Source organism: Rhinolophus sinicus, chromosome 1, assembly GCF_057876585.1.
Source record: "Rhinolophus sinicus isolate RSI-liver-muscle chromosome 1, RSI-T2T, whole genome shotgun sequence".
Classification (NCBI taxonomy): Eukaryota; Metazoa; Chordata; class Mammalia; order Chiroptera; family Rhinolophidae; genus Rhinolophus; species Rhinolophus sinicus.
The window spans coordinates 15,040,657-15,065,905 of record NC_142501.1 but is presented as its reverse complement, the minus strand read 5'-3'; the positions used below and the strand labels follow the sequence as shown (position 1 = coordinate 15,065,905).

The 25,249-nt window shown below is 46.8% G+C and overlaps 1 protein-coding gene across 4 annotated transcripts in view; it reads left to right on the top strand.

The window, feature by feature from the left end:
* Positions 1 to 24,920, top strand: part of ABTB3 (ankyrin repeat and BTB domain containing 3) — a 278,896-nt gene extending 253,976 nt beyond the window's left edge. For all 4 annotated transcript variants that reach the window (XM_074326264.2, XM_074326263.2, XM_074326262.2 and 1 more), the window contains 6 exons: positions 3,906 to 4,011; positions 8,848 to 8,950; positions 11,234 to 11,315; positions 13,702 to 13,770; positions 15,408 to 15,521; positions 23,106 to 24,920. In XM_074326264.2, the coding sequence (XP_074182365.2) occupies positions 3,906 to 4,011; positions 8,848 to 8,950; positions 11,234 to 11,315; positions 13,702 to 13,770; positions 15,408 to 15,521; positions 23,106 to 23,315 (684 nt within the window). In that variant the 3' untranslated portion in view covers positions 23,316 to 24,920. The remainder of the gene's footprint in view (positions 1 to 3,905; positions 4,012 to 8,847; positions 8,951 to 11,233; positions 11,316 to 13,701; positions 13,771 to 15,407; positions 15,522 to 23,105) is intronic.
* The last annotated feature ends 329 nt before the right edge of the window (positions 24,921 to 25,249 follow it).

Genomic DNA, 25,249 nt, shown 5'->3' with positions numbered 1-25,249 from the left:
CTAGTAATTCTATGACATTTTAGAGTCTAGAAAAATAGAGATTAATTTTAATTATGGGAAATTGCTGTTTCAGGGGTTCAAAAATGGTCAAATATTGACACTTGCCTTTTGTTCAACCTAATGTTGTATTGTGATGCATTATCTTTTTGAACCCTCATAGCAACCTCACCAAGCAGGTGTTTTAAATCCACTTTGGAAGAGAAGACCGAGGCTCAGAGAAGCTGAGTAACTTTCCTAAGGTCTCAGAGCTAGTAAGCGAGGAGCCAAGACTGGGCCCCCCTCCATCTGGTCCATGTTTTTACCTGTGTAGAACCCCTGCCTAAACCACCTGTAAAGGACTTTTGGGACAGTCCTAGCACTCCTTTGCAAAGAAAAGAAAGTGTTTTGGTATCTTTTTAGGAGAGGAGTGAGAGGCAGAGCATGAAAGGAAAGATGTCAGCCCTGAAATCCACAGGACTCCATCTTAGAGAGTCTCCTGGTAACTGGGATTAAGGATTTTGCTTCATTCCCGTTTAGTTCTCTGTGGCCGCACAGTTCCGAGTCCTGAGGACCCAGTTCCTCTTGGCTGAGACAGTTCCTCTGACTTTCCTTGTTTTTGATGACCTTGACATTTTGTGGAGTACTAGTCAGATATTTTGTAGGATGCCCTCTAGTAGAATATGTGATGTTTTTCTCATGATTAAACTGGGGCTATGGGTTTTGGGGAGGAAGATCACAGAGGTAAAGTGCCATTCTCATCACATCTTATCAAAGGTACATTCTATCAATATGAATTATCACCACTGATCACCTGACTGAGGTAGTGTTTATCAGGTTTCTCCATCACAAACTCACTACCCCCCGCCCCCCGCCCCCCCCCCGCCCCCATTTCAAGACTGCAGCGCTCTTTGAAATCAAGTCTCTATGGGCAGTCCTCCCTTAGGAGTGGGCAGTTATGCTCCTCCCAGATAATGTTTGAGTATTTGAGCGTTGTGCATTTGGAGTTGACATAGCCAGACCTTGTCTTTCCTTTCTCAGGTGACATATTAAAGTTAGTAAGTGAGGTTGACCTGTGAGTTCCTGGAGAGGAGGGGTCTTGCCCTGCCTGCTTTTAACTGCCTTGAATACAGCTCCTTTCACAGAGCAGGACACCTTCTAGATGCTTAAGTAATGTTGAATTGAATTAAAACCACCACCCCCACCCCCACCCCCAAAAAAAAGCCCCACAGAAGAGTCCACTGGCCGCTCAGGTCCTTCTCAGAGGCCACCAAGTCCAGAAAATGGATTTTCATTCCTTCATCATGAATGGATGAAACGGGGCTGACTCACCAGCAAGGCTCACAAGACAAACCCTGGTCCAGATGAGTGACACCAGTGCTACTCATCAGTCTGCACAGAGCATCTTGCAGAGGACAGCCTTGTCTTATCTTGTGATCGGCAAGTACCTATTGAGCGTCCACAGTTTGTCTGGCACTCTGAGGTCTCAGGGATGACGAAATGTAGTGTCCCTGAGGTTCACGCAACAGGAGGTGTATTAGTGTTCTTTGTATTGCTACAGTAACAAACCGCCAGAACTCAGAGGCTGAAGACGACACCCGTTTGTTATTTCATGGGTCAATAGTCCAGGCATAGTGTCTCTACTGCGTTCTCTGGTGAGGGTCTCACAAGGCCAACATTAGGTGTCAGCAAGGCTGTGCTTCTTTCTGGAGGCTCTAGGGAGGAATCCACTTGCAAGCTTATTCAGATTTGAGTAGAATGCAGTTCTTTGTGGTTGTAGGACTGAGGTCCCATTTCCTTGCTGGCTGTCAGCTGGGGGTCACATTTTCTTCCTAGTATCATGGTCTGCTTTCCCTCTGAAGCGCGCCATGTGCCCCCCGCCCCCATCTTCAAGCAACAGCACAGCGAGTCCTCAAGCTTCTAATCCCTCTAACTTCCTCTCCTCCCTCACCTTTTAAACTTTTTTTCTATTAGAGTTGACATACAATATTATATTAGTTTCAGGTATAAAATATCCCTCCTCTCTTCTGGATTCCTTTTCTGCCTCTGAGTATAAAGGCCCACCCAGGTAATCCAGGATGATCGCCCTCTTTAAGGTCAGCTAATTAGTAACTTTAATTACTCCTACAGAGTCCCCTTTGCCTGCAAGGTAACATATTCACAAGCGGGATTTCTCAGGACACTCAGTCCCAGGGATTAAGGCAGGCGTCTCCTGGGGGCCATAATCCTGCCTACCACACAGCGCTTCTCGAACATGCCTGGGAGTCCCGTGCAGAGCGTGTTACTGTGGCTCCTGGCTCAGTGGGCCTCAGGTGAGAGTCTGCATCCCTGCACTGTCCACGGTGACGCTTCTGCTGCTGGTCCATTGAGCACGTTTCAGTGGCAGAGCCTTAGAGCAGAGGAAACCAATTTACAGCCCCCAGCCCAGGTCAAACCCAAGACAGAATTTCAGTACATGAAACCGGGGGCTCGCAAACCTAAGGGAGCATCAGAATCACCAGGAAACTTGTGAAAATACAGATTGCTGGGCCCCACCCCTAGCATTTCTGAGTCAGAAGGTCCGGGATGGGATCTCACAGGCCCCTAGGGAATGCTGACGCTGCTGATAAGGGGACCACCTTCTGAGAACCGCTGCGTGAAGCCAGGAGACAGGCAGTCACTTTGCATGAAGTGACAGGAGCATTTAACACCCTCGGTTTATAAGGCATCGTCTTTGAAAGCAGAGTCCCTTTTTCCATCCAATATGATTGCATCCCCTTAGGCACCTCTGTGGATCCTGTCTGAAGTGACATGGTGCCTTTTGGGATCTCCTCCACTTTAATCAAAGGGTTGGATTTTCTTTTCATGCGCTGAGCTGTATCCTTCTGCTTGGGGAACACAAAGAATTAGACTGATGAATAGCTTGCACCACTGACATCATTAGTTGTTCCAAACCCATCCTTTAAAATCAAATAGAATATGTGTTGTTTTTATCACAAAAGCACTGTTTGTTTGTTGTAGAAAATATAGATACAAAGAAAACATAATCCCACCCAAAGGTAGTTACTGTATTCTTCCAGACCTTTTTTTATAAATACTTGTCAATCCAAATACGTATATACGGCTTTATTTCCCAGAATACATGCTACAAACTGTGTTGTAACCTACTTTTTAAAATACATTATAAATGTCTATCGAACCCCCCTTTGGAGCCCCAAGTTTCAACCCCCTTCACCCAATAAAAGGCATCCAAGTGCTGTGAAACGTGGCTCTCCTGCACACCTGCAGTTGGAGGGAGCTTGGGGAACAGCATTGGGCCCCCACAGGGAAGAGGCAAAACCATGAAGAATGGGCATCAGTCAGAAACAGGTTCCTTCGTCCCTGAGCAATAATCAGTGGCAGCTGTGGTTCTGGGTGGCACAACTGTTTCCTCCCCCCTTTTTTGGAGAAAGTGCTTCAGCTGAGTACTCCTGATGCAGAAATGCCTCCGCACCAGAATCAAATTCATAAGAAAGCTGAATCAGGACCATTTGTGCCTTGGTGATAGAGACAGTCACGAGATCAAAAGGGTTTCCTGCTGGTATCTCCAGGACATTAGCTGCTTCCAGAATTTTGGAGTATTGATAAATGTTTGAGGTAGAAACTTATTTTCCATTCCATGAGTTCCAAAACCTGTTTTCCAATGGAGAGTAAATGAGTAGGGCAAGAGAGAAGGATTTTAATTACAAATTAATCTTTCACCAACAAACCTACTAGAAATAGCTGAGAAACAGAGCACGCAACCCAGGGCTTGCCAGGGCAAACTGAATATGTGATGTCCAGGGCAATTTCTCTTGGAACCTGTGGTGAGTTTGTGGGCTCCTCTGGCCTGGGGGGTCACACCCCTGGCAACAGCTTTGATGAGGTCGTGCACAGCCCCCGCAAGGTGAGCTGTTCTTTCTTTTCCGCAGAACGAAGTGATCAGCCAGCAGCTGTGTGTCATCTTCACTCACTGCTATGGGCCCTACCCCATCCCCAAGCTCACGGAGATCAAGCGGAAGCAGACCTCGCGCTTGGGTAAGTGTTTCTCTGGCGCTGCCCTAAAGTGAGCTATTGCTTTGTGATTTGAGGACGCAGAGGGAACAAACGCCATAAAAGAAGGGTGGGGGGCGGTTATTCAGGGACAAACAAGATAGATACAGGAGTCAAGCAGGGGGAGATCAGGATATCACCTTTGTCACGTGATCAAACTGGAGAATATACCTGAGGAAGAGGAACACGGAGACTCACCGATAACCTCCTTCCTCTGACTGAGGGATTTTCTCCCGCAGTCACAGGCAGTAACAGCAAGGCCTCCCCAGCTCTGCAGGCAGGTGGATTCCAAAAGCAGGCTGAGCTGTGCATGGCAGCTTTTTCCCCTCTCCTCTCCCTGCTAAGACATCCCTCTTCCTGCCTGAGGAGGAATGAGCAGACGACAGTGACTGGCCAGCAGTGTTGCTCGAATGGGGTCCTTCTGTAAGGAACTAGGAGGATGAGGGAACAAGTACCGCCCCCACCCCCACCCCCACCCCCCCCCACCCCCCCCACACACACGCACACTGGGGAACTCACCTGAGCTGAAGAGACTGGCAGCGATAACCACTTTCTATTCTTCTTGGACACTTGCATTGAGCCAAGCGCCTGACCGACCCTGTCTCAAGCCCCCCCCCCCCCCGTGTCCCCCCACCCCCCCAGGAGGCAGGCACTACAGTCATCCTGTCACAGCTGAAGAAAGGGAGGCTCTGCAGAGCCTGCAGTATCGGATCAGGTGGGGCAGGGCCTGAACCCAGGTCCACCCGAAGCTGTGATTCCATCATTCTGCGGTCCCAGCTTCTGGGATTTTCCAGGAGACAACCTTTCCATCAGGCACTGATTTCATTCAGAGGATCTTGGGGCTGCTGAAGCCTTGTTGATCAGAGTCCGGGGGAGGGGGGGGGGATACTCGGCTTCCTTGAAACCTGAAACATGAGCTGTCAGTTGCAGTGGCCTGTCTCCTTGCTGCCTGGGGAGTTATATTCAGGATAGGGGATTCCTTTTACAGTGAAGATTGGGGAACTTTCCAACTTCCTAGCTCCTTTTCTTGTAAAGACTGGGAAATGTTTGAGCACTGGAAGCATCTGAAAATTCTACTCTTTAGCAAAACCATTACTTTTGAAACAGGTGAGCTAGTTTAAATGAGTGAAAAGGCTGAATTCATGGAACCGTTTTAAAGTGTTTTTGTTCCTGTCTTGAATAACGGGTTCATATAAATGACACAACTTTTTTTGCTAAATGAAAAACTTAGCAGCTGAGTCAAAGGTTATCTGTTTCTCTTTCCACCCATTCTGTGGGCAAACCAGGATGTACCAAAACTACAAGTATTCCCACCTTGTAGAAAATAGGTGTTAATTAAAATGTTATAAGCACAACAAATTATAAAGACCAATCATATTAATAGATGTTAGAGACTGAAGGGTATATTCTCACGACATAGCAATTCTCTGATATCTGGGTGTCTTACAAGACACCCTTGTTAGAGCAAATATTTGCAAGGGCTGTTTTAATGGCACGGCATAAAAGTCTGCTTTTCTGTAACTATAGGAGAAAAAGGAACATTTTTTTCCTCCAGAACTTACTGAGATTTCTTTTATCAGCAACTTTAAGGGAAGGGTATTTGTTTTCTGTTTTGTTTTGTTTTGCCAAGCTTTGGAATTCCAAGTGTTAGCACAAGAGAAGGAAGGCAAGCCTGAGAGCCTCAAAGCTCACAATAGGGAAGAAAAAGGGCAGAACATATCATTATTAATAAATGGAATATAGAGCATGGAGAATTTTACATCTTCGATATAGCATTTCAAGCTAGGATAACTATAGTTTGCCAAATAGTGGTTCTTTAGGGACCTGCTTTAAAGGAAAGATAAGAATGATTAGTGACAAGGGTCCCAAACTGGCATCTCTAGAGAGCCAGGCAGGTCCTGTAAATGAGTGAAACGGGCTCATTGTGAAACATTAGAGAGTGGCAGGAACTCTGCAAACTGGTAAGCACACGCCTGATTTTTTTGTAGTATATCCCAATGAATTCTGGGAGAGAAGGTAAAAAAAAAAGCGAAAAGGAGGAGGAGGAGCCATTTGGAAAACAGGAGTGTGGGCTGGTTGGAGGTACACAGTGGGAGTGAGACAGTGAGCAGAGGGAGGCAGGTTGCTGAGACGAGGGAGAAAGTCACTCCCAATTGTTAACAGTCTTTAAAGCAAGTGGAGAAGTGAGTTTTAGTCAATTCTGAGGCCTTTCGCTGTAGGCTGTCTTCCCTTTACCTGGATAGTTCTAGAAGTTTTGGGATTACAGGTGATTTTGACTTTTTGAGCCTTTTTGATGATTTATATTAAAACTTCTTCATGGGAAGAGGTGAGGTAGTTACACGAGCTGACAGAGAAGAGAGAAGGAACACTAGGACCACCATCTGGGGCAGCTCAGGACGGAGGGGCCGGGCCGTCCCACCTCTGAGGGCTGAGTAAGAAGAATCATCCATGCAGGCCCGTTCTGGGTCCAAGTTACAGCAGGCTTTGGGCAAAAATGGGTCCAGGCCAGGGTCCAAGGTAAAGTCAGACAGGGTGGGCCCAACAGCTGAGGGGTCATGGCCCCCAGGAATCCAGGGGGTTGGCCTGCCTTCAATGGGTGAGGACAGCCTAAATCCAGTCATACAAAGCAGCTCGAGTTTGATTTCAGGACAGACCTTGAACCCCTGAGGAAGAGCCTGTCAATAGCAAGCAGGTCCCAGGCTAAGAAGGGGCCTGATGTCCTCAGCAGGCTCCGAGAACAAGAGTCTGAAGCAAGGGTCAGGCATTCTTTCATTCATGCAAAAAAAATTAATTAATTGAACATCTACTATAATGGTCATGTTTATTCAGACAGTATGTCAGCCAATTTGCTAAGTGCTTTACGTAAATTAATTCATTTAATGCTCATTGCAACTGTACAATGTAGGTGTATAATGGATATTACCAGTCCCATCTTACAGAAGGGGAAACTGAGGCACAGAGCGGTTTAATAACTTGCCCAAGGTCACACAGCTGAGATTTCTGGCTTCTAAGCCCCACACCCTTACTCCATACTCGACCATCTTTCTGTGCTAGACACAGAGGAAAGGATGTGAAAAGGCCAGGCAAGGTCCTGCCTTCCTGAGCGTGCAGGGCGCAGGGAGAAGCAGACAAATAAGAGTGGGTACAGTGCAGCCATGAGGTGACACCAGGCACAGTACAGGTGCTGGGAGCGCACAGCTGGAGGACGCTCGGTCAGGCTGGGGTGGGCGGAGAGATCAGGCGTGGCTACAAGGGGGCGCGGAAGGTCAAAGACCACGTAGGGGTGTGCCAGGTTTGGAAAGTGTTGCCAGAGTGTTCTAAGTAGAAGGAGCAGCCTGTGCAGAGGCCCAGAGGTGACAGAGGCTCAAGCACCCATGCAGTTTGATGGGCCTGTGATGGGAGAGGCCGGAGAAGGCAGCCGCTGCCAGTCACAGGAGCTTTGTTGAGTTCGCACTCAGAGCACTGGGAGATCTTGAAAGGTTTACAGCAGAGGAGGGGTGGGGTCAGATCTGTCTTTAGGAAGGGTGACTGACTGACGGGACTGAGAGTGGAGGCAGGACCCACAGAGGCTCCTGTAGGTCCCCAGACAGGAGAGACTGTAGCTCTAGGGAGGGCAGTGGCAGAGGAGATGGACTCGAGAAGCACTTAGGGGGAAGAAAGGACAGTGTTTGTGGTGGTCTAGATCTGAGTGAGCCCAGGAGAGGAGAGTATCCTGTTGCCTTTGGATCCGCGGCTTGGGCAACTGGTAGATGGTGGTGCCATCTGCAGGGATGAGAGGCTCTGGACAAAGAGCATTTTGCTCTTTTTCACCTGAGCGGGGAATGCGGGGGGTCCCCAGCCTCAGGAACTTGAATAATCTTCAATTTAGAGACTCATAAAGGTCCACCCTGGGGCACGCAGCTCCAGTGAACTAACAGGATGGGTGACCTAAGAGGAAGCCCCACCAGAGGTCACAGCCACCTTGCCCTCTTGCCTCGGTTGGGACAGACTTAGAGACTGAACGAGGTGGAGCCTGGTAGGGGTAGAGGTGGGGGGCGTTGGCAGAAGTGCAGGGCAGAGGACAGATGGGCACCTTAGCAGCCCGAGGCCTACATGGCTGAAATGAGAGAATGCTGGCGCTGAGCAAAGCAGCCCCTCCCATCAGAACGGCTGCATTCAAATCCTGGCTTCACCTGTCACTGGCTTCTGCCAGTCACCCTAACTTCTGTGTGCCTCAGTTGTCTCAGCTCAACACCTGACAGTGGCCCCTATCTCCCAGGTTGAATGAGCTTACACATGTCAGTGCCAGCTTGCACGGCACCTGGCACGTCGTAAGTGCTCAGTACGTACTCGTTTTATCTCCTTTGTTATTATTGGAGACGAGGGTGGGGGAGTCGCTTTTTGGCCACTCACCCAGGGAAAGAAGGGCTTGGATTTCGAATCACCTGGAACACAGCTGTAAGGGGACAGCTTTTCTCAACCAATTCCATCAGGCAGGGAGGACACAGGGCCTGAGAAGGAGGAGCAAAGATGAGGTGAGTGACATTCTTAGAGGCAAAGAGGGCAGGTGTTTACCGCTTACACCTGAAAGTTGTCTGAACTCAGGCTATGAGTGAGTCTTCTATGGGGAAGGGCTACTTCTCATCACGAATAAGCTATGAAGGTTTCCTATGAAAACGAATTTCAGTGGTTTGAGCGTTCCTTTGAGCTAGCTCCTGTTTGGTCACTGTGTCACGAGGGAGCATTTTATCCCGTCAGCTCTTAGTGGCACTTTCCAAAAGAGGAATCTAAACTTCACTCTTCTCTCTGCTAAAGCTTCCGTTTTTCCCTTTCCTACTCTAGATCCTCATTTCCTCAACAATAAAGAAATGTCTGATGTCACCTTTCTGGTAGAAGGAAGACCATTTTATGCTCACAAAGTGCTGTTATTTACAGCCTCTCCAAGGTATGTGTCATCACTTGGGAAAGCAGCTGAATTATGAGTGTGGCTGTTGCTATTCCTATTCTCTGAAGTTCAAGTTCGGTGATATCTCCTAGACTGGCAGATTATCTTCTCAAAATCAAGGATTCGAGACTGTCCAGAGCTTTCGTACACCATATTTACAGCAACGTTGTTCACAGTAGTCAGAAGGTAGGAGCAACCCAGGTGTTCCTCCGTGGATGACTGGAGAAACCCAATGTGGTATATACACACATTGTTCAGCCTTAAAAAGGAGGGCATTTCTCACCCGTACGACAACACAGCTGAACCTTGGGGATGTTATGCAAAGTGAAATAAGCCAGTCACAAAAAGACAAATACTGTATGATTCCGTTTATATGAGTAGTCAGATTCACAGAGACAAAAAGTAGAATCGTGGTTGCCAGGGGCTGGGGGCAGGAGGAATGGGGAGTTAGTGTTTAATGGGCACAGAGTAAGTTCTAAAGATGGGTTGTACAACAATGTGAATACCGTGTTTCCCCGAAAGTAAGACCTAGCTGGACAATCAGCTCTAATGCATCTTTTGGAGCAAAAATTAATATAATTTATAATAATAAATTATTTTACTATAAGACCGGGTATAATATAATATAATGTAATATAATATAATATAATACTGGGTATAATATAATATAACCTAATGTAATACTGGGTCTTCTTTTTGGGGAAACGTGGTATACATAACATTACTGTACACTTAAACATGGTTAAGATGGTAAATTTTGTTACATGTTTTTTACTTACAATAAAAACAAAAAATCAATACAGGGCTGCCACCAGTGTAAACAGGTGCACCTTTGTGTGACATCGCCAAAGGGCCTGTTTGTCTAGGCAAACAGCACGTGTGGGGCAGAGCGTGGTGAGCAGAGCATGGATTGAATTTTAGCTCCCTCAGCCAACTGCCTCGTGCAGCGAACAACCTGAAACCTCATACACAGCGGCCATGATGGGCCTGCTCTCCAAATACCAGGAAACTTTGGCATAAGCCACCAAAATACGTGTACACAGGTTCTGAATCTTACTTTTCCCTAACTGTGGAGGTGACAACAGTATAACACCCTCCTGCCAGCTCTGCCACTGCCCTTTCTCGGCCTCTCGATTTGAGATGAGATGGGGTTGACCATTTAGAACCACATTCTCCAGGGACCTGAACAGTATCAGTGAAGCTGGGCAGAGGAGAGACTGATGCTGAAAGATGGAGGAGGAGGCAGGCCACCAGGTGAGCAGAGGCTGAGGACGCTGGGGACCCAGAAGCAGAATCCACTTCTGGGAAGTTGGCTAAGGAATGTGTGTGCCCAGCACTTCATGAACCGTAAAAGCATCCTGGCATCCACAGTGCCCCCCACACAACCAAATACAAACCCCAGATGTCTGCTTTGCACCACAAGAAAAACATGTTGTCCCTTGCGTAGCTCTCGGTTGCAACACCATAGAAGAACCAAGTCAACATTGTACTGATGTTAATTTCTCAGTTTTGACAAAGGGACCTTGGCTGCGTAGTTAACATTAGTTAACATTGGGGGACACTGGGGGAAATGTAAACAGGAACTCCGTAGTATCTTTGCAACTCTTCTGTAAATCTGTAATTATTTCAAAATTAAAAGTTTAATTTTAAAAGTCCCAAAGAGCTTATTCTTAAATATATTGAGTATCAGTGTATTCCAATAACGGGGTCTCTACTGTCAAGGAGTGTGTAGTTTAGTCGGTGGCAGGAAAGTGCTTCTAAAACCCCAGACAGCAGGTCAGCCATAGGGATATCATTAGGTCATCAATAGATGTTGATTCAATACCCACAATGCATCAGGTCCAGACTGGTATTGGCTCTGAGAATGAAGCAGAGACCAAAATGGTGGAAGTTCCTGCCCTCTTGGAGCAAAGGTTGTATGGGTGATGGAAGAACGGGATGGGAGGGCTGTGTGGGCACCAGAGTGAAGCCTGGGCTCAGGGAAGACTCCATGAGGAGCCAGCCTTTGCGACGGGCCCTGCAAGATGGGATGGGTTTCAAAAGGCATTCTTTCTTTTCTAATCACCTGCCTGAGAAATACACACTGTTGTTGTTGCTTTTCAAGTTGAGTTTTAACTTCATGTTGGATTATGGAACCATATAGGGAGGGGGATTAAATTATAAGAAACCTGGATATGTCGTCGTTGTATGTCGAGAGTTAGAAGAGATAAAAGAGCTGAGTTTCTTGCAAGCTGTGTATGTGTTGGTGAGTCTTTCTCTCTCTCGTTTTGTGTTCTTGTTCAGGTTCAAAGCGCTCCTCTCTAGCAAACCAACAAATGACAGCACCTGCATAGAGATTGGTTATGTGAAGTACCCCATCTTTCAGGTGAGCCCCTGCTGTGGCCTGGAACACTGGCGGTGGGCGCAGGGTACAGGTGGTTCCCTCCAGTCCTTGACCTGCGACGTAGCCACTGCACCCGATGATAAGCCTCCTGTGCTCTTGGCCCCCTCCTCACACCGCCCTTCCCATTTACCATCCATTCATCCCTACAGCGTTACTTGAGCACCTACTATGCGCCTGACACTGTGCTGGGACCTGGGGGCACAGGATCAAGGATAGTCCTCTCCTGGGGACTCAGTCCAGAGGGGGTAACTGAGTAATTAATTACTATAGTATAATGTGGGGTGTGTGAGAGAGAGGGGTGAGCCAACGTGCTGTGGCATCTCAGACCAGGGAAATTGGGGAAGACTTCCTGGATGAGGTGTTAGCCGAAATACTGAAGGCTGAGAAGTTTGTGAGCCATAGGAAGGCTTAGGGCTTAAGAAATCGGGGGGGTGGGGGGGTGAGTAGGTGTGAAGTCCCAGAACTGTGGTTGAGACCATTGTGATCGGGAACTGGTGGACTTTGGGGAATCCAATATCATTTTAATATTGATCTGAATCTAACATAAACCTAATGTATATCACTAGGAAAGGAAGATCTCTCTGTGAAGGCCAGATGACATTACCATGTCTTTTTCCATTTGGGGGAAGTCCATACCACTAACGATGGGTTTTGGTTTATGTGGCATCTCTGAGGGAGGGGGCACAGCAGTTTTCTTCCCTTTTCCACCTTCCTTCATGCCTGATTCATAAGGCCTGCCCCACAAGGACATCCTTGCAGCTAATAGAAATTCACCACCACCCCCAAGCCGTCTTTGCAGCCCATTTCTAGAGCTCCGAGTCTCATCCAGGGCGTGAGTCCTGGTGGGCTGCTTACATCCATACAGGGCAGGCCTGCAGGGGCGATTGCGGTCCCTTGATGCTGTCCTCCCACCAGCCAGGGTTAGTAAGCCAACGTGGGTACCCTGGGGATGAAGTTCATAGGATTCTGAATAGGACCTTGTTTCGTCTGGTTCAATTCTGGAAGGACGGCCCTGGAAAGAGTACACGAGTGGGTAAGACTGAGGCCAGCCCTCAGGAAACTCTTAAGAGGGTTGATGAGACAACTCAGAGATAAGTAAGAGGCAAGGCTGGTCATGACCAGGGAGGGATGTTTGTTAAAACACAGAAAACTGTTAAAATGCAGATTCCTGGGCCCCACCCCTGGAATTCCTGATTCTGTACGTCTGGGATGGGGCCTGCGAACTCGCGTTTCTTGCTAGAACCTAGGTGATGCTGGTGCATCACCTCTGAGAACCATTGCTGTACATCATCTCTCTCAAACCTTCCAGCTGCCCCTCCAGGTAGCTCTTCTCCTGGCTGACCCCCAGACCCAATCTCTTAACTGCCTCCCTACTGTGGGGCCTTCGGCCCTCCCTGAAAGTCACCCAGGCCTGAGGGCAGCAGCTGTGTCCCCAGCTCTCTGAATGCTCGGGAACAGGACACGTACACCATGAGGCTGGGGTCTGGTTGGGGAGGTCCCCTCACAAGAACCTGGCTTGCCATGTCACTCAACAAATTCAGCAGATGCACTGAATGAGTGGCCTTCTCAGGAAGGCACGGTCCAGGAGAATCAAGGCCTGTAATTGCTTTTGACTGGGGAAGGTTTCCCGGCCACACGAGCCTCAAGCTCCTGTAATGGGGAAGACTGAGCAGGCCCCAGGGACTATTCCTTCTACCCGCCTCCTTCCCTGTTTAAAAAAAAAAAAAAAAAAAAAAAAAAAGCCTCATTTGTGGCTTGAAATAGGCCTAGTCGGGCTGAACTCAACCCAGCAAGAGGGTCCCAGGGGCCTGTTCACTTCACTTCCATGCTGACAGAAGCATTTTACTAAATGAGACTGCTTTGAGTTTCCTTCCCTCCAAGACTGTTCAACATCACAGGCAGGCAGGAGCCAGACACAGCAGAGGCTGCACCTGGCCTTGGGGCCTCCAGGAGGCTGTGGATGCTGTTTCAAGCCCTACGTCATGCAGCTTGACAGCTGCCAAGGAAAACAACTCCATAAACAGGCCGTTCAGCCTAATGATGGTTCGTTTCGCCCCCTTGCAGAAAAGGCTTGTGCTGGCAGAGTCTGAAGGGGGCATGGGACAGCCCAATTTAAATGCCATTAGCCGCAAGGTCTCCACTAAGGAGCAGCATGTCAAGTCCACAGCTAAACCTTGAGTCAATGAGATAATGTGATGGAGAAGCGCTTTATACATGGAGAGGCCCTGTGTTCAGGGCAGTTATTATTGTGGCTGATACTGGTTTGGCCTTTATAAGAGAAGTGCTAGGGGAATGACTTGATTTTAATAAGATTTGAAGATGATGGTGTGTGCCACTGATCCTCTGTTTACTGTGTTCTTTCTTCCAGCTGGTCATGCAGTATCTCTACTACGGGGGCGCAGAGTCACTTCTCATTAAAAACAATGAGATAATGGAGGTAAGGAATTCTGCCTGTCATTGGGGGAGGGGGCGCCTTTGTAAATCAGGTCACCAGCACACGTGGGCAGGTCTGGAGGACCTGTGTTGGGTTTTCCTTTGGATGCAGGCTTTGGAAGCCTGCTTGACTCAAACAGAAGGCTTCTTATCACCCTCTGGAAGGCTGGGGTGTTGGATGCTCTAGCTCAATCCCAATTTTACTGGCTTTGGAAGGTGAGCTAAAGGAAATCTACTGAAGAGTCTGAGGCTCCAAGCACAGCTGGGGGCTCAAATGTCATCATCAGGAACTATCCTTGATGACTTCTTCCCCTTGTCATTTGTAAGAGAATTCTATTATCTGAAAACATTCCTCAGATCACAGCACTGTCCGCTGACCAGATGCCGAGAGCCAGTTACAAGCTCTCCTGGCTTCATGCATGTTGACCATCCCTCACTCCCATAGCATGGCGCCTCGGCTGTCGGGTTTGCCGTCAGCCGTTGGTGATTCATCCTGTTCCAGGGGGGCTTGTTCTGCTCTTTTCTGTCCAAGGTCAAGATTTTCTCTGTTCTTTCCTAAAAGGAGAACCCTTGTTGGTTTTTCTACCCAAAGCTGGGAGCTTTGAACCCAAAGCCAAAATCACTCCGATAATCTGGATCAAACAGCCAGGACCTCGTTCAGGTGTCTGATGTGCAGGGTACCTGCCTGGTCTGAGATGTCAGAACCCGATCAATTCACGCGGTGAACCCATACAGTGGTTAAAACATGGACTCTGGGCCAGACTGGATTTAAATCCAGGCTCTGCCCCTTCTGAGCTGTGTGATTTGAGACAGGTTATTTAACCTCTTTGAGCCTCAGTTTCCTTACCTATAAAATGGAGGTAATGATACCTACCTCGTTGTGTTGTCAGGATTTTAAGAGTTCCTGTGTGTCTAAGGTGCTGAGAACAGTGCGTGGCACATAGTGCGTGCCCTGAGGGCTGTATACTCCTTTCGGCCCGTTAATCCTTTTCTTACTCTGGAATCCTTGCTTCAGCTTTTTCTTCCCCTCCCCCAAGCCTGTCACTCTTCCAACACACATCTCTTGAGCATCTGCCGTGGCCACGCACCATACTCAGGGCTGGGATGCAGCAGTGATGCAAATGGACAGAGATACCTGCCTTCCGGGACTCGGGGGAGGGTGACAGACATATGTCTGGTGTGAGAAGGGCTGCGAGGAGGAGAAAGAGAGGGTAAGGGGGACAGACGGTGATGGAGGGGGCGACCTGAGGTGAGGTGGTCTGGGAGGCTTCTCCTCAGAGGTGATGTTTGAGTGGATCCTAGATGAACAAAGGGAGCGAGCCACGTCGATACCCATCTTGCTAAATAACATCATTCACCCTTATTTCTGGACAGAACAATTTTAGGCATTTTTACTTGACCTCCGGCTATCATCGATGTGAACTTGGTTCACTTCCACCCCATCCCTCCCCTCTGTCATCTTCCCCTACCATCGTTCCATCACTGTGTCTTATTCCTCTAGTGTCAACCTCCGTGCTTGAAAGTGACCTACCGACACTGTTTCCAGTCCCTTCGCTGTGGAAGATGAGGATTTTTCTCTGCACTGTTGTACCTTTCCTCTTACCCCCTCAACCTCTAACAAGCTCTTTTTGTGCATTTCAGCTTCTGTCTGCGGCTAAATTTTTCCAGCTGGAGGCGTTGCAGCGACACTGTGAGATTATCTGTGCAAAAGGCATCAGCACAGACAACTGTGTGGATATTTACAACCATGCCAAGGTAAGCAGCCCACTGTCACGGCCGAGCGGACACCATGCACGCATGGGAGCAAGGCTTCTCCTTCGTGGATACACTGAGTCAGAGGCTGCTCACAGAGCCTCACCCGCCTGCACTCCACCCAACATCTGCCTCCTCCTCTGGAGAAGCTGCCTTGTCCTCCATCCCTCCCCTCCAGAATACAGTGAAAGCAGGAACCCAGAAGTTCTCAAAGCAGAGCTCTTCTCCCACGGTGCTTCTCAAACTCGAACGTGCACGTGAACCACATTGCAGACTGTCTCAGCCTGCCCGGGGTGTGCCCTGGGCTCTGTGTTTCTTATAAGCTCCCTGGGGAAGCCTCTTCGGCTGGTCTAAGCCACACCTCAAGTAGCAAGGTTCTGAAACCGTGGTTCTCAAAGTGTGGGCTTCGATCCATCAACATCCGCCTCATTAGGAAATCTGTTAGAAATGTAAATTCTAGGGCCCCACCCCAGACTTACAGAATCAGAAACTCAGGGTGAGTGAGGCCCAGCCATCTGTGGCTTCCAAAGCCCTCCAGACAATTCTGGTGTGTGCTTAAGGGAGAGGACTGCTATTCTAGAGCCGTGGTTCCAGCACTGGCTGCACAGGAGAGTCACCTGGGCGCTCCCATAAAATCTCCATGCCTGGGACCTATCACGGAGCAATTGAATCAACCTCTGGGGTGCAGCCTGGGAACAGGTGTTTTTCCCAGCTTCCCAGGTGACTCTCGGATGTGGCCAAGGCTGAGAACAGGTTGTCAACACTAGAGAGATCCATGGAGAGGTAAATCCAACACCTGACTACCAATCAGAATCACCTGGAGAGAGTCCGCCTCTCTGTTTAGCACCCCCACATCAGTGAGCCTGCCTGCAGTGGGGCCCAGGAATCTTCCCGGGGGGGCCAAAAACATGTATACACATGACCTGTATTCATCGTTTGTGATCAGTATATGAGTGTTACAATTTTAATACAGTTTTTTCCTTTCTTAAAATGTTACACTTTTGGGGGGGGGCACCCTCTGTAGATTTTGAACAAGGTCTCAGGATGACTGTGGCAACTTCAGCCCTAAGGCCAGTCTTCATGTCTTTTTGCGGGAACCTCTGATTTCCCCCAATTCATTCCACAAGTGGGGATACTGGGACCATTTTGTTTCATGTGCTCAGGTTGGAGGATTAACATTTGCTAGGAAGAACCAATGAAATAAGATCAGGAATTAATTTAAACAAACAGAAACTTGTCTTTTGTATAACTGGAGCTCAGTATCCTTGCCTCCCACCTCCACAGCTCTGGAGAGTGACAACCAATGTGAAGAACGCTCTCATTGCTCATTGTGAAAAATCAAGTTGTGTTTGAGACGTCATTTTCTGTCTTAAGCCAACAGCCAGTGAGCCCTTTCAATGCGCAGGCACCTGTGCTAAGAGCCTTGGTGCACCATCTTTTTAAAACCTCACCACAACCCTTTTACGTAAATGCTATCATTCGTCCCATGTCATAATAAGGAAACAGGCACAGAGAGGTGAAGTAACTTGCTTAAGGTCGCACAGCTATATCTTTTTATTGTGGTAAAATACACATAACATAAAATTTACCATTTTTACTAATTCTAAGTGTACCATTCGGTGGAATTAAATACATTCACATTGTTGTGCAACCGTCACCACCCTCCATCTCTAGAATGTTTCATCTTCCCAAACTGAAATTCTGTACCCATTAAACAATTAACTCCCCATTGCCCTCTCCACCCAGCCCCTGGAAACCACCATTTCACTTTCTGTCTCTATCAATTTGATTATTCTGGGAACCTCATATAAGTGGAATCACACTGTATTTGTCTTTAAGTGACTGGCTTATTTCACTTAGCATAATGTCCTCAGGATTCATTCATGTTGTAGCATGTGTCAGAATTTAAGTTTTTAAGACTGAATAATAATATCCCGTTGTATGTATATACCACACTGTGTTTATCCATTCATCCATCGATGGACATCTGTCCATTTGGGTAACACCTTTAGGCTATTGTGAGTAATGCTGCTATGAACATGAATAGACAAATACCTGTTTGAGTCCCTGCTTTCAGTTCTTTGGGGTACATATCCAGAAACATAAACCTAGATTTATCTCACTCCAAAGCACAGGTTCTTAACCTTGTGTTTACTGTCTGGCCTAAAAAAATGTTTGAAATATTTTCAATAATCCTTGATACTCAAAAAAAATATTTTCTGATTGGTCATCAGTAAATCAAAAACTACAGTCAGGCTCTCTCTCTCTCTCTCTCTCTCTCTCTCTCTCTCAGCAGGCAGCTTCTGTAGCTATCTTGTTATTTACTAATGCAGCCCCATGCAATATGAGCCCCAGCTGGGAGCATGTTTGTGCTACAGGCTTAGAACACCTATGGCAGCAAAATGTCTCTATCATGTTTGTACCTTTGCAGCCAGAGCTTTGCCTCTTGCAGACAGCAGCTTCAGCCTCCAAGGTTACATCCTGGAATGCTGCCAATGCAAACGTCTGCCCTTCGTGATATACACATGGAGAAGGGGGCGATGCCAGCACCCCTGCCCTTTGTGTGCTCTGCTTCCTCTATGCTGTGGATACTGGAGCCCCCGCTAATGATGGCCCGCCATGTGGATTCTATTACTGACTGTGCTGCAAACTGAGGCTGATTTAGTAAAAGAGACGGAAAAGAAAGAAACCAACACTCGGTTTGGAACGCCAGGAAATGCAGGCATTTTAGACACTAACAACCATGTTCCAAATGTCAGCAAGGCCTCTATACTACAGCTGTCTGTCTCAGTTAGATGCAGTGTTATTAGTGGTATAGAATTAGTGTTACACAGATGAGAAGCCCAGCCCATAAATGCACGGCTTCTCCATCCTTTAACTAGTAAAGTTGTGCTGAACTATTCAGTTATAACAAAAGAGGCCCTGAGGCTTCTGATGGCCCTTTCAGGGTATCTTTCAACTTGAGTAAAAGCACGAGCTAGTTCATCAGATTGAATCTAAGCTAATACAGTGAGCTCAACAGTGCACCGTGATGAAAAGAACACAGGTTTGGAACACACGGGATTCATTCACTGGTGTTTACTGAGCACCCACTATTTACCAGGAATTGTATTCATCAGAATAAGAAATTAGTGAGACATGGTCTCTGCCCTTGAAAAAATTAGTCTAGGGCAGGGATCAACAAACTTGGGCCCAATAAACACAGAGGGCACCAAAAGAAATGTATACACATTTTAAGAAAGGAAAAAACTATTAAAATTGTAATAATATATATGGATAACAAAAGATGAATACAAGTCACATTTGACTTCTGCAGTTACAGGAGGTGTTCAAATGGTTACCATCAGCGTCCAGACACTTCTGATGATGGCGAACTTGAGCAACGTTGACCCAAGTGTCCACTTGTATATGTTTTTTGGCACCCCTGGTATTTTCACAAAGGCTATACGGTCCCTTTTATACGTCCTCAGTTCTGCTATTGTAGTGCAAAAGCATCCACAGGCAATATGTAAATGAATGGGTGTGGCTGTGTTCCAATAAAACTTTATTTACAAAACCAGGTGCTGGGCCAGATTTGGCCCATAGGCCTGAAGTTTGTCAACACTGGCCTAGGGTACGAGTGTTCCAGTCCCAATTCTGTAAATAGTTAGCTGTGTGCAGGTAGGCAGATGTCTGGTGTGTAGTCTCCATTCGCTCACAGAGCACAGAATTACCTGGTGTGTCCCCGTCCTAAATGCACAGCACGGCCTGATTGCTTCTAATCCATCTCCCTCATTTTGTAGCTTGGGAAACTGAGGCCCAGAGAGGTGATTTGACTTGCACAAGATTGCATATGGTTGGTTGTTTGTTTTTTGTTCAAGCACTTTGGAAGGATTATTGTTTTTTGTGTGGTAACATTGGTTAATAACTTTATGTAAGTTTCAGGTGTATAACATTTGTGGGAACAGAGTCCCAGAGAACAGTTTCCAGGCTCTCGGCCTCACGAGGAAAGGTACTGGCTCGGGTAGTAAATGGCCATCAACTGTTACCAGTTAGCCATTAGCCACTAGTATAACTGCCGTGGCTACGCTACAGGGTTGGTTGGTTGGCAAAGAAGCAGATGGCAGATTCAGCTAACGAGTGCGGTTAGCAAGCGGATTGTGGATTGTGGATCGTGTTGCTCCTACTTCCTGTGTCTTGCCTGGCCGCCAGCAAGACTGGGGTGCAGTAAGACCTCTCGTTGGGGTACTGGCGGATGTTTTCTTTTGTGTCTCGACCAGCCGCCATTGAGAATATAGTGGTATGACTCCCCTATCTATGGGTCCGTGGGTGTTCCTTTTTGGCCTCACCATATCCTGTGTTCTTGTGCGGGGAGTGGGAGCTGAGACCCTGCATTACAACATTATAATTCGATATCTGTATACACTGTAGTGTGCTCACCACCAATATTCTAGTTTCCATCTGTCACCATACAGTTGACCCCCTTTAAACCATTTCACCCTCCCCCAACCTGCTTTCCCCTCTGGTGACCACAAATCTGTTGTCTGTATCTGCGTTTGTTTTTTATTTTGTTTGTTCCTTTGTTTCTTTTTTGTTTTATATTCCATGTATGAGTGAAATCATATGATTTTTGTCCTATTCTGTATGACTTATTTCATGTAGCATAATAAAACCTTAAGGTTTATCCATGTTGTCCCAAATGGCAATATTTCATCTTTTTTTATGGCTGAGCAATACTCCATTGTATATACATACCACATCTTCTTTATCCATTTGTCTGTTGATGGACACTTAGGTTGTTTCCAGATCTTGGCTGTTGTAAATAATGCTTCAATGAACATAGGGGTGCATGTATCTTTTCAAATTAGTGTTTTCCCATTCTTCAGATAAACACAGAAGTGGAATTGCTGGATCCTATGGTAGCTCTCTTTTTAATTTTATGAGAAACCTCCATACTGTTTCCCATAGTGGCTGCACCAATTTACAATGCCACCAACAGTATATGAGAGTTCTGTTTTCTCCACATCCTCTCCAGAACTGATTTCTTGTCTTTTTGATAATAGCTATTCTAACACCTATGAGGTAATACCTCATAGTGGTTTTGATTTGCATTTCTGTAACAATCAGTAATGTTGAGCATCTTTTTTTGTGTTTGTTGGCCATCTACGTGTCTTCCTTAGAAAAATGTCGATTCAGATCCTTCACCCATTTTTTAATCAAGTTGTTTTATTGTTGTTGAGTTGGTTGCACAAGGTGTTTATGCAGACAGTTGGGCTGTTGACTCAGTGAATTAGCCCATGATGTCACTGAGTTTAAGGTTACAGACCAGTTAGCTGAGCTAGATTCTGTAGCTACAGTTAACTCCTCTTATCACAACCTGGCCACACATGAGTCACTGGATACAAGTTATTGAAAAGGAGAGTAATAATGGTAAATAGTTTACATATATAATAACAACCAGCATTGAGTGCGGGCTGGTTACAGTCAGCATTCTGAACACTCCATGTATTATCTCATTTAATCCCAACAACAGCTTATTGGTTATTATGACCCCCATTTACAGATAGGAATACTGAGGCACAGAGATTAAATAACTTGCCCAACAGCAGGTGGCTAGTGAGCGGCATATTCCAGAGCCCCCCTCTCTTAGCTACCTTCCTAACCTGCTCCTCTGAGTGTGACAGATGACAAGAGCCCCACCCTAAATCATATTCCATTGAATCCCACCAGCAAGTCTGTGTGGCAGGAGTCATAATTCCCCTTTTGAAAATGAGGAACCTAAAGCCAGAGGTCAAGTGACCCAGCCCTGGTCACATATTCAGAAAGGTTGGTGAGTCCCAGCTCAAATCCAAGTCTTCCAGCTCATTCCACCGTAGCGCTGTCGGCATTGGCTCATCAGCATGCCATCATTGCACATTCAACAAGTTCAAATGCATCTCTGGTCTAAAGGACAGACTATCAGAGCATTCAGAAGGATGATTCAGCATCTAAATAAAGCAGCAGGGTGTCATCTCAAGGAACACTTACCAGCCAACGTCTGAGCATCCAGTTCATTATAAGAGAGAGACCTACAAGCTTTGAAAACGGTAGAAAAGGTCTGAAGGCAGACAGCGGACCCACTCATTAGCTTCTGCATCTCAAACATGAATTTCTCCACCAAGCCTGCCTGTGAGGTTAAACACCTACCCTCTGGTTAATGGCGTCAGGCTGGAGGCAGTGCCATCCTCGCGGTTACGGGGCGTTAAGGACTTGAATTACCAGGACTCAGTTCCTACTTCTGCCCTTGACGTGAGGTGTGAATTTTTGTGACTTACTCTCTTGTCTCCATCTCCTCATCTGTACATTGCAGGTGATAATAATACCTGCCTCAAGGAAATCTGAGCATTGAACAGGATGAGGCATGTGAAATGCGTTTGTAAAGTGCCTGGGAAATTGTAAGCTCTCAATAAATGTTTGTCGTTAGTTTCATTACTCTGAGAGATAACTGTTTATTCACGCATTCAGCACATACTTATTAAATATCTACTGTCTGCCAAACCCTCTACATGGGCTTATAATGGTGAGTCGAGTCAATATAGTCCCTTCCATATTGGTTTCCTCTCTCAGGAACCATGTCTCTAGAACAGGTTCTCAACCTCAGCACTATTGATTGTCAGCTTGGGCTGCATAACTCTTCACTGTGGGAGCTTTCCTGTGTCACGGGCTGTCTGGCAGCACTACGTGTTAGTTGCCAGTAGTACACACACCACCACCACCACCCAGGCTGTGACAATCAAAAATATCTCTAGACTTTTCCAAATGTCCCCTGGGAGGCAAAATCACCCCTGAATACAGGGAGTAGGTAGGCAGTGCCAACAGTCCAACAGGACTGTTGTGAGAATTAAATGAGTTACTGGGAAAGACCTTAGAACTGTGTCCACAACTCCACTTGTGTACCAGTGACCTGTGGTGCTACAAAGAAACACAAAACCCAGTGGTTAAAGCAGCGAGCCCTTATTTAGCATATGAGTCGAGGAGAAGGCTGGAAGCTCCTTCTGGCCTCAGCGGACCTTGATTCTAAGGTCAGCTCACTGGTCAGCCGTGGCTGGCTTTGCTGATGCTGGCTGGACTCGGTCATTGGTTTCAGCGGGGACAGCTGGGTTGACTCTACTCATCCTCACGTGGGCTGTCACTCTCCAAGCAGACAGGCTCGAGTTCATTTTTGTGGCAGAGGCAGGGTTCTGAGAGAGAGCCCAGAAGCACACGCAGCCACTTGAATCTAGCTCATAACTGGCGACTCTCACTGGTACCATGTTCTGTTGGTCTGAGCAGGTCACAGGGCCACGCGGTGGAGAAACAGACTCCAGCCCTTTAATGGGAGGAGCTTCGGACTCCTGTCCCAAGAGTGTGAACACAGCAAAGGGTGGAGAATCAGGGCCTCTTCTGCCGTCAATCTGCCTTCGTAGGTGTCCGCCATTATTCTGTTAGGTTGGTGCAAAAGTAATTGTGGTTTTTGCAGTTATTTTTAACCTTTTAAACTGCAATTACTTTTGCACCAACCTCATATATGAAAGCCATAGGGTACATTTCAGAAATATAACCATCTCCTGCTTCCTCTCCACTCTGCAGTTTCTCGGAGTCACAGAGCTCTCGGCATATTGTGAAGGCTACTTCCTCAAAAACATGATGGTCCTCATTGAAAACGAAGCGTTCAAGCAGCTCCTATATGACAAAAACGGCGAGGGAACGGGCCACGACGTGCTCCAGGACTTACAGAGGACGTTGGCCGTCAGGATTCAGTCCATCCACTTGTCATCTTCCAAAGGTTCCATTGTATGAAACGTCCAGTGCAGGGAATGCTCCCCGGGGACTTGCCAGTTCTCCTGCTGCATTGGCTTCACACAAACATACAAATTTCACCTGGCGTCTGTTTTGGGCTGGGCCACAGAGCTGCCTCTGCTGCCTCAGCTTCCCTTAAATAAGCAAGTTCAGCTCCCATGTGTTCCTGTTGAAAAAAACCAAAGGATGTTCACTGGTCTACAGATCAGAGCACAGCTGGGTCCAGAGCTTGAAGGTCAACATGGGGCAGCCAAGCTAACGCCATCGGAAAGCACGCCAGGGTAGTTGAGCACCCATTGTGGGGACCACTGTCGAAGGGATGGATTGGGAACTAAAGGTCGCTGGGGTTCCAGGTTGACAGTTGGAGAACTTAACTGCACTGACTGGCCCTGAGGAACAGCACGTTACACGTCAAGAACTTCATAGCTACAGTCAGCAAGAGCCAACCGTGGTAGCAGATTGGTGAGACTGTTACCAATAATGAAGAAATAATTTGACAAATTTTTAGGGGTGGGAACTTTTTAAACTGTTCATAAAAAAATTACCAAAACAGGGCAGCCTTGTAGTTTAAAATATATTTCTAAAGGCATAACAGTTCATTTTCAACTGAATTGTGTTTAGGGATCTGTGTTTTGAGGTTATTTTTTTTTTCTTTTAAAAAAACAAAAAACAAAACAAAAAACAGTACTTCACAGGTCCACACTGTATAAACCTGCATCTGACAAGATATTGCTGATAATCTATACAAGGTGAAATAATCTTGCCTTAGTGATCATGGTTACACAAAAGAGGTGCACTGCCAATAATTATCTCTTAATAGTCGAAAACAACCTGCATGCGAATCGTGGTTTCGGGGTGAGAATAAAACAGCCCCACATAACAAAACATGCATTTGCATGGGCCCGAACCTGTGAAATGTTAATGTTTGTGCTTCATTTTTGCCAAGGTAAAAATGTTCCATCACTTCTTGCTAAAACTCCATTTGGTGAAACGAACATATCCATTTCTTTTCCTAATTACGAATGATTCTGGGATGCTTTTGCAGAAATGTGTTCTTAGAGGATGCTGAATGGGGGGTGGGGGGAGAGCACGTCAGAGAATTTACTATTAATCCCAGAGTTTTCTCTGTATTCTCAGAAGATGTTAATAGTTTGTTACTAGCCAGAGAATATGACTATGTTAGATTATTTTTAAAGATGAAACCTGTATGATAGGATGGATTCTTTCTGTATTCTGAGAGTGTACAGTATAGGGTTATCTATAATGAAAGTTTATATCGACAGGGTTTCGTTTGCTCTGCCATATATTATAAGCAAAAGAGATTGGTGAAGTGCCACAATATTCCAAATAATTTCTGAGTTGCCGCCTTTTTTCTTGTCCTTTCATTTGAAACCTAGGTACATGCAGTAAAAACTAGGAGAATGACTTTTACCCTTTGGGATGGCAAAGTTTTCGTTGCTCAGCCTATTTCCTAGCATGCCTTTGGGAAGTTGTGCGCAGACCCTAGATTTCAAAGGAGCTGCTGTTCGTCCATCGTACTTGCTCCCTGAGCCACTGTTCAGAGGACAGATGTCATGTCCCTGTTTCATGGGTGTGACCCATGGAGAACCTGAGCCACGTCTGTCTACGTATTGACTCTTCTGTGGTGTTGATACATAAGGCCTGTCTTCCACTTGGTCATTTGCAAACCTCCCCAGGCCCTACCATCAAATGAGGAAGGGGAAGAAACAAAAAGTGCAGAGGAGTCCAAGTTACAGATACACAGCACGCGCGTGACTCGTCACTGCCTTCTGCCTCCGTGTCCTCAGAGATGCTGCGTGGATGTTTCCTTAACCGTGACTGACTTCCCTGTGAATGTCTCATGCTTGTTCAGGGCCTCTGGGCATTGACTTGTACAGTGGCAGCTCCTCATGGGCTTCTGTTATAGTTTGGTG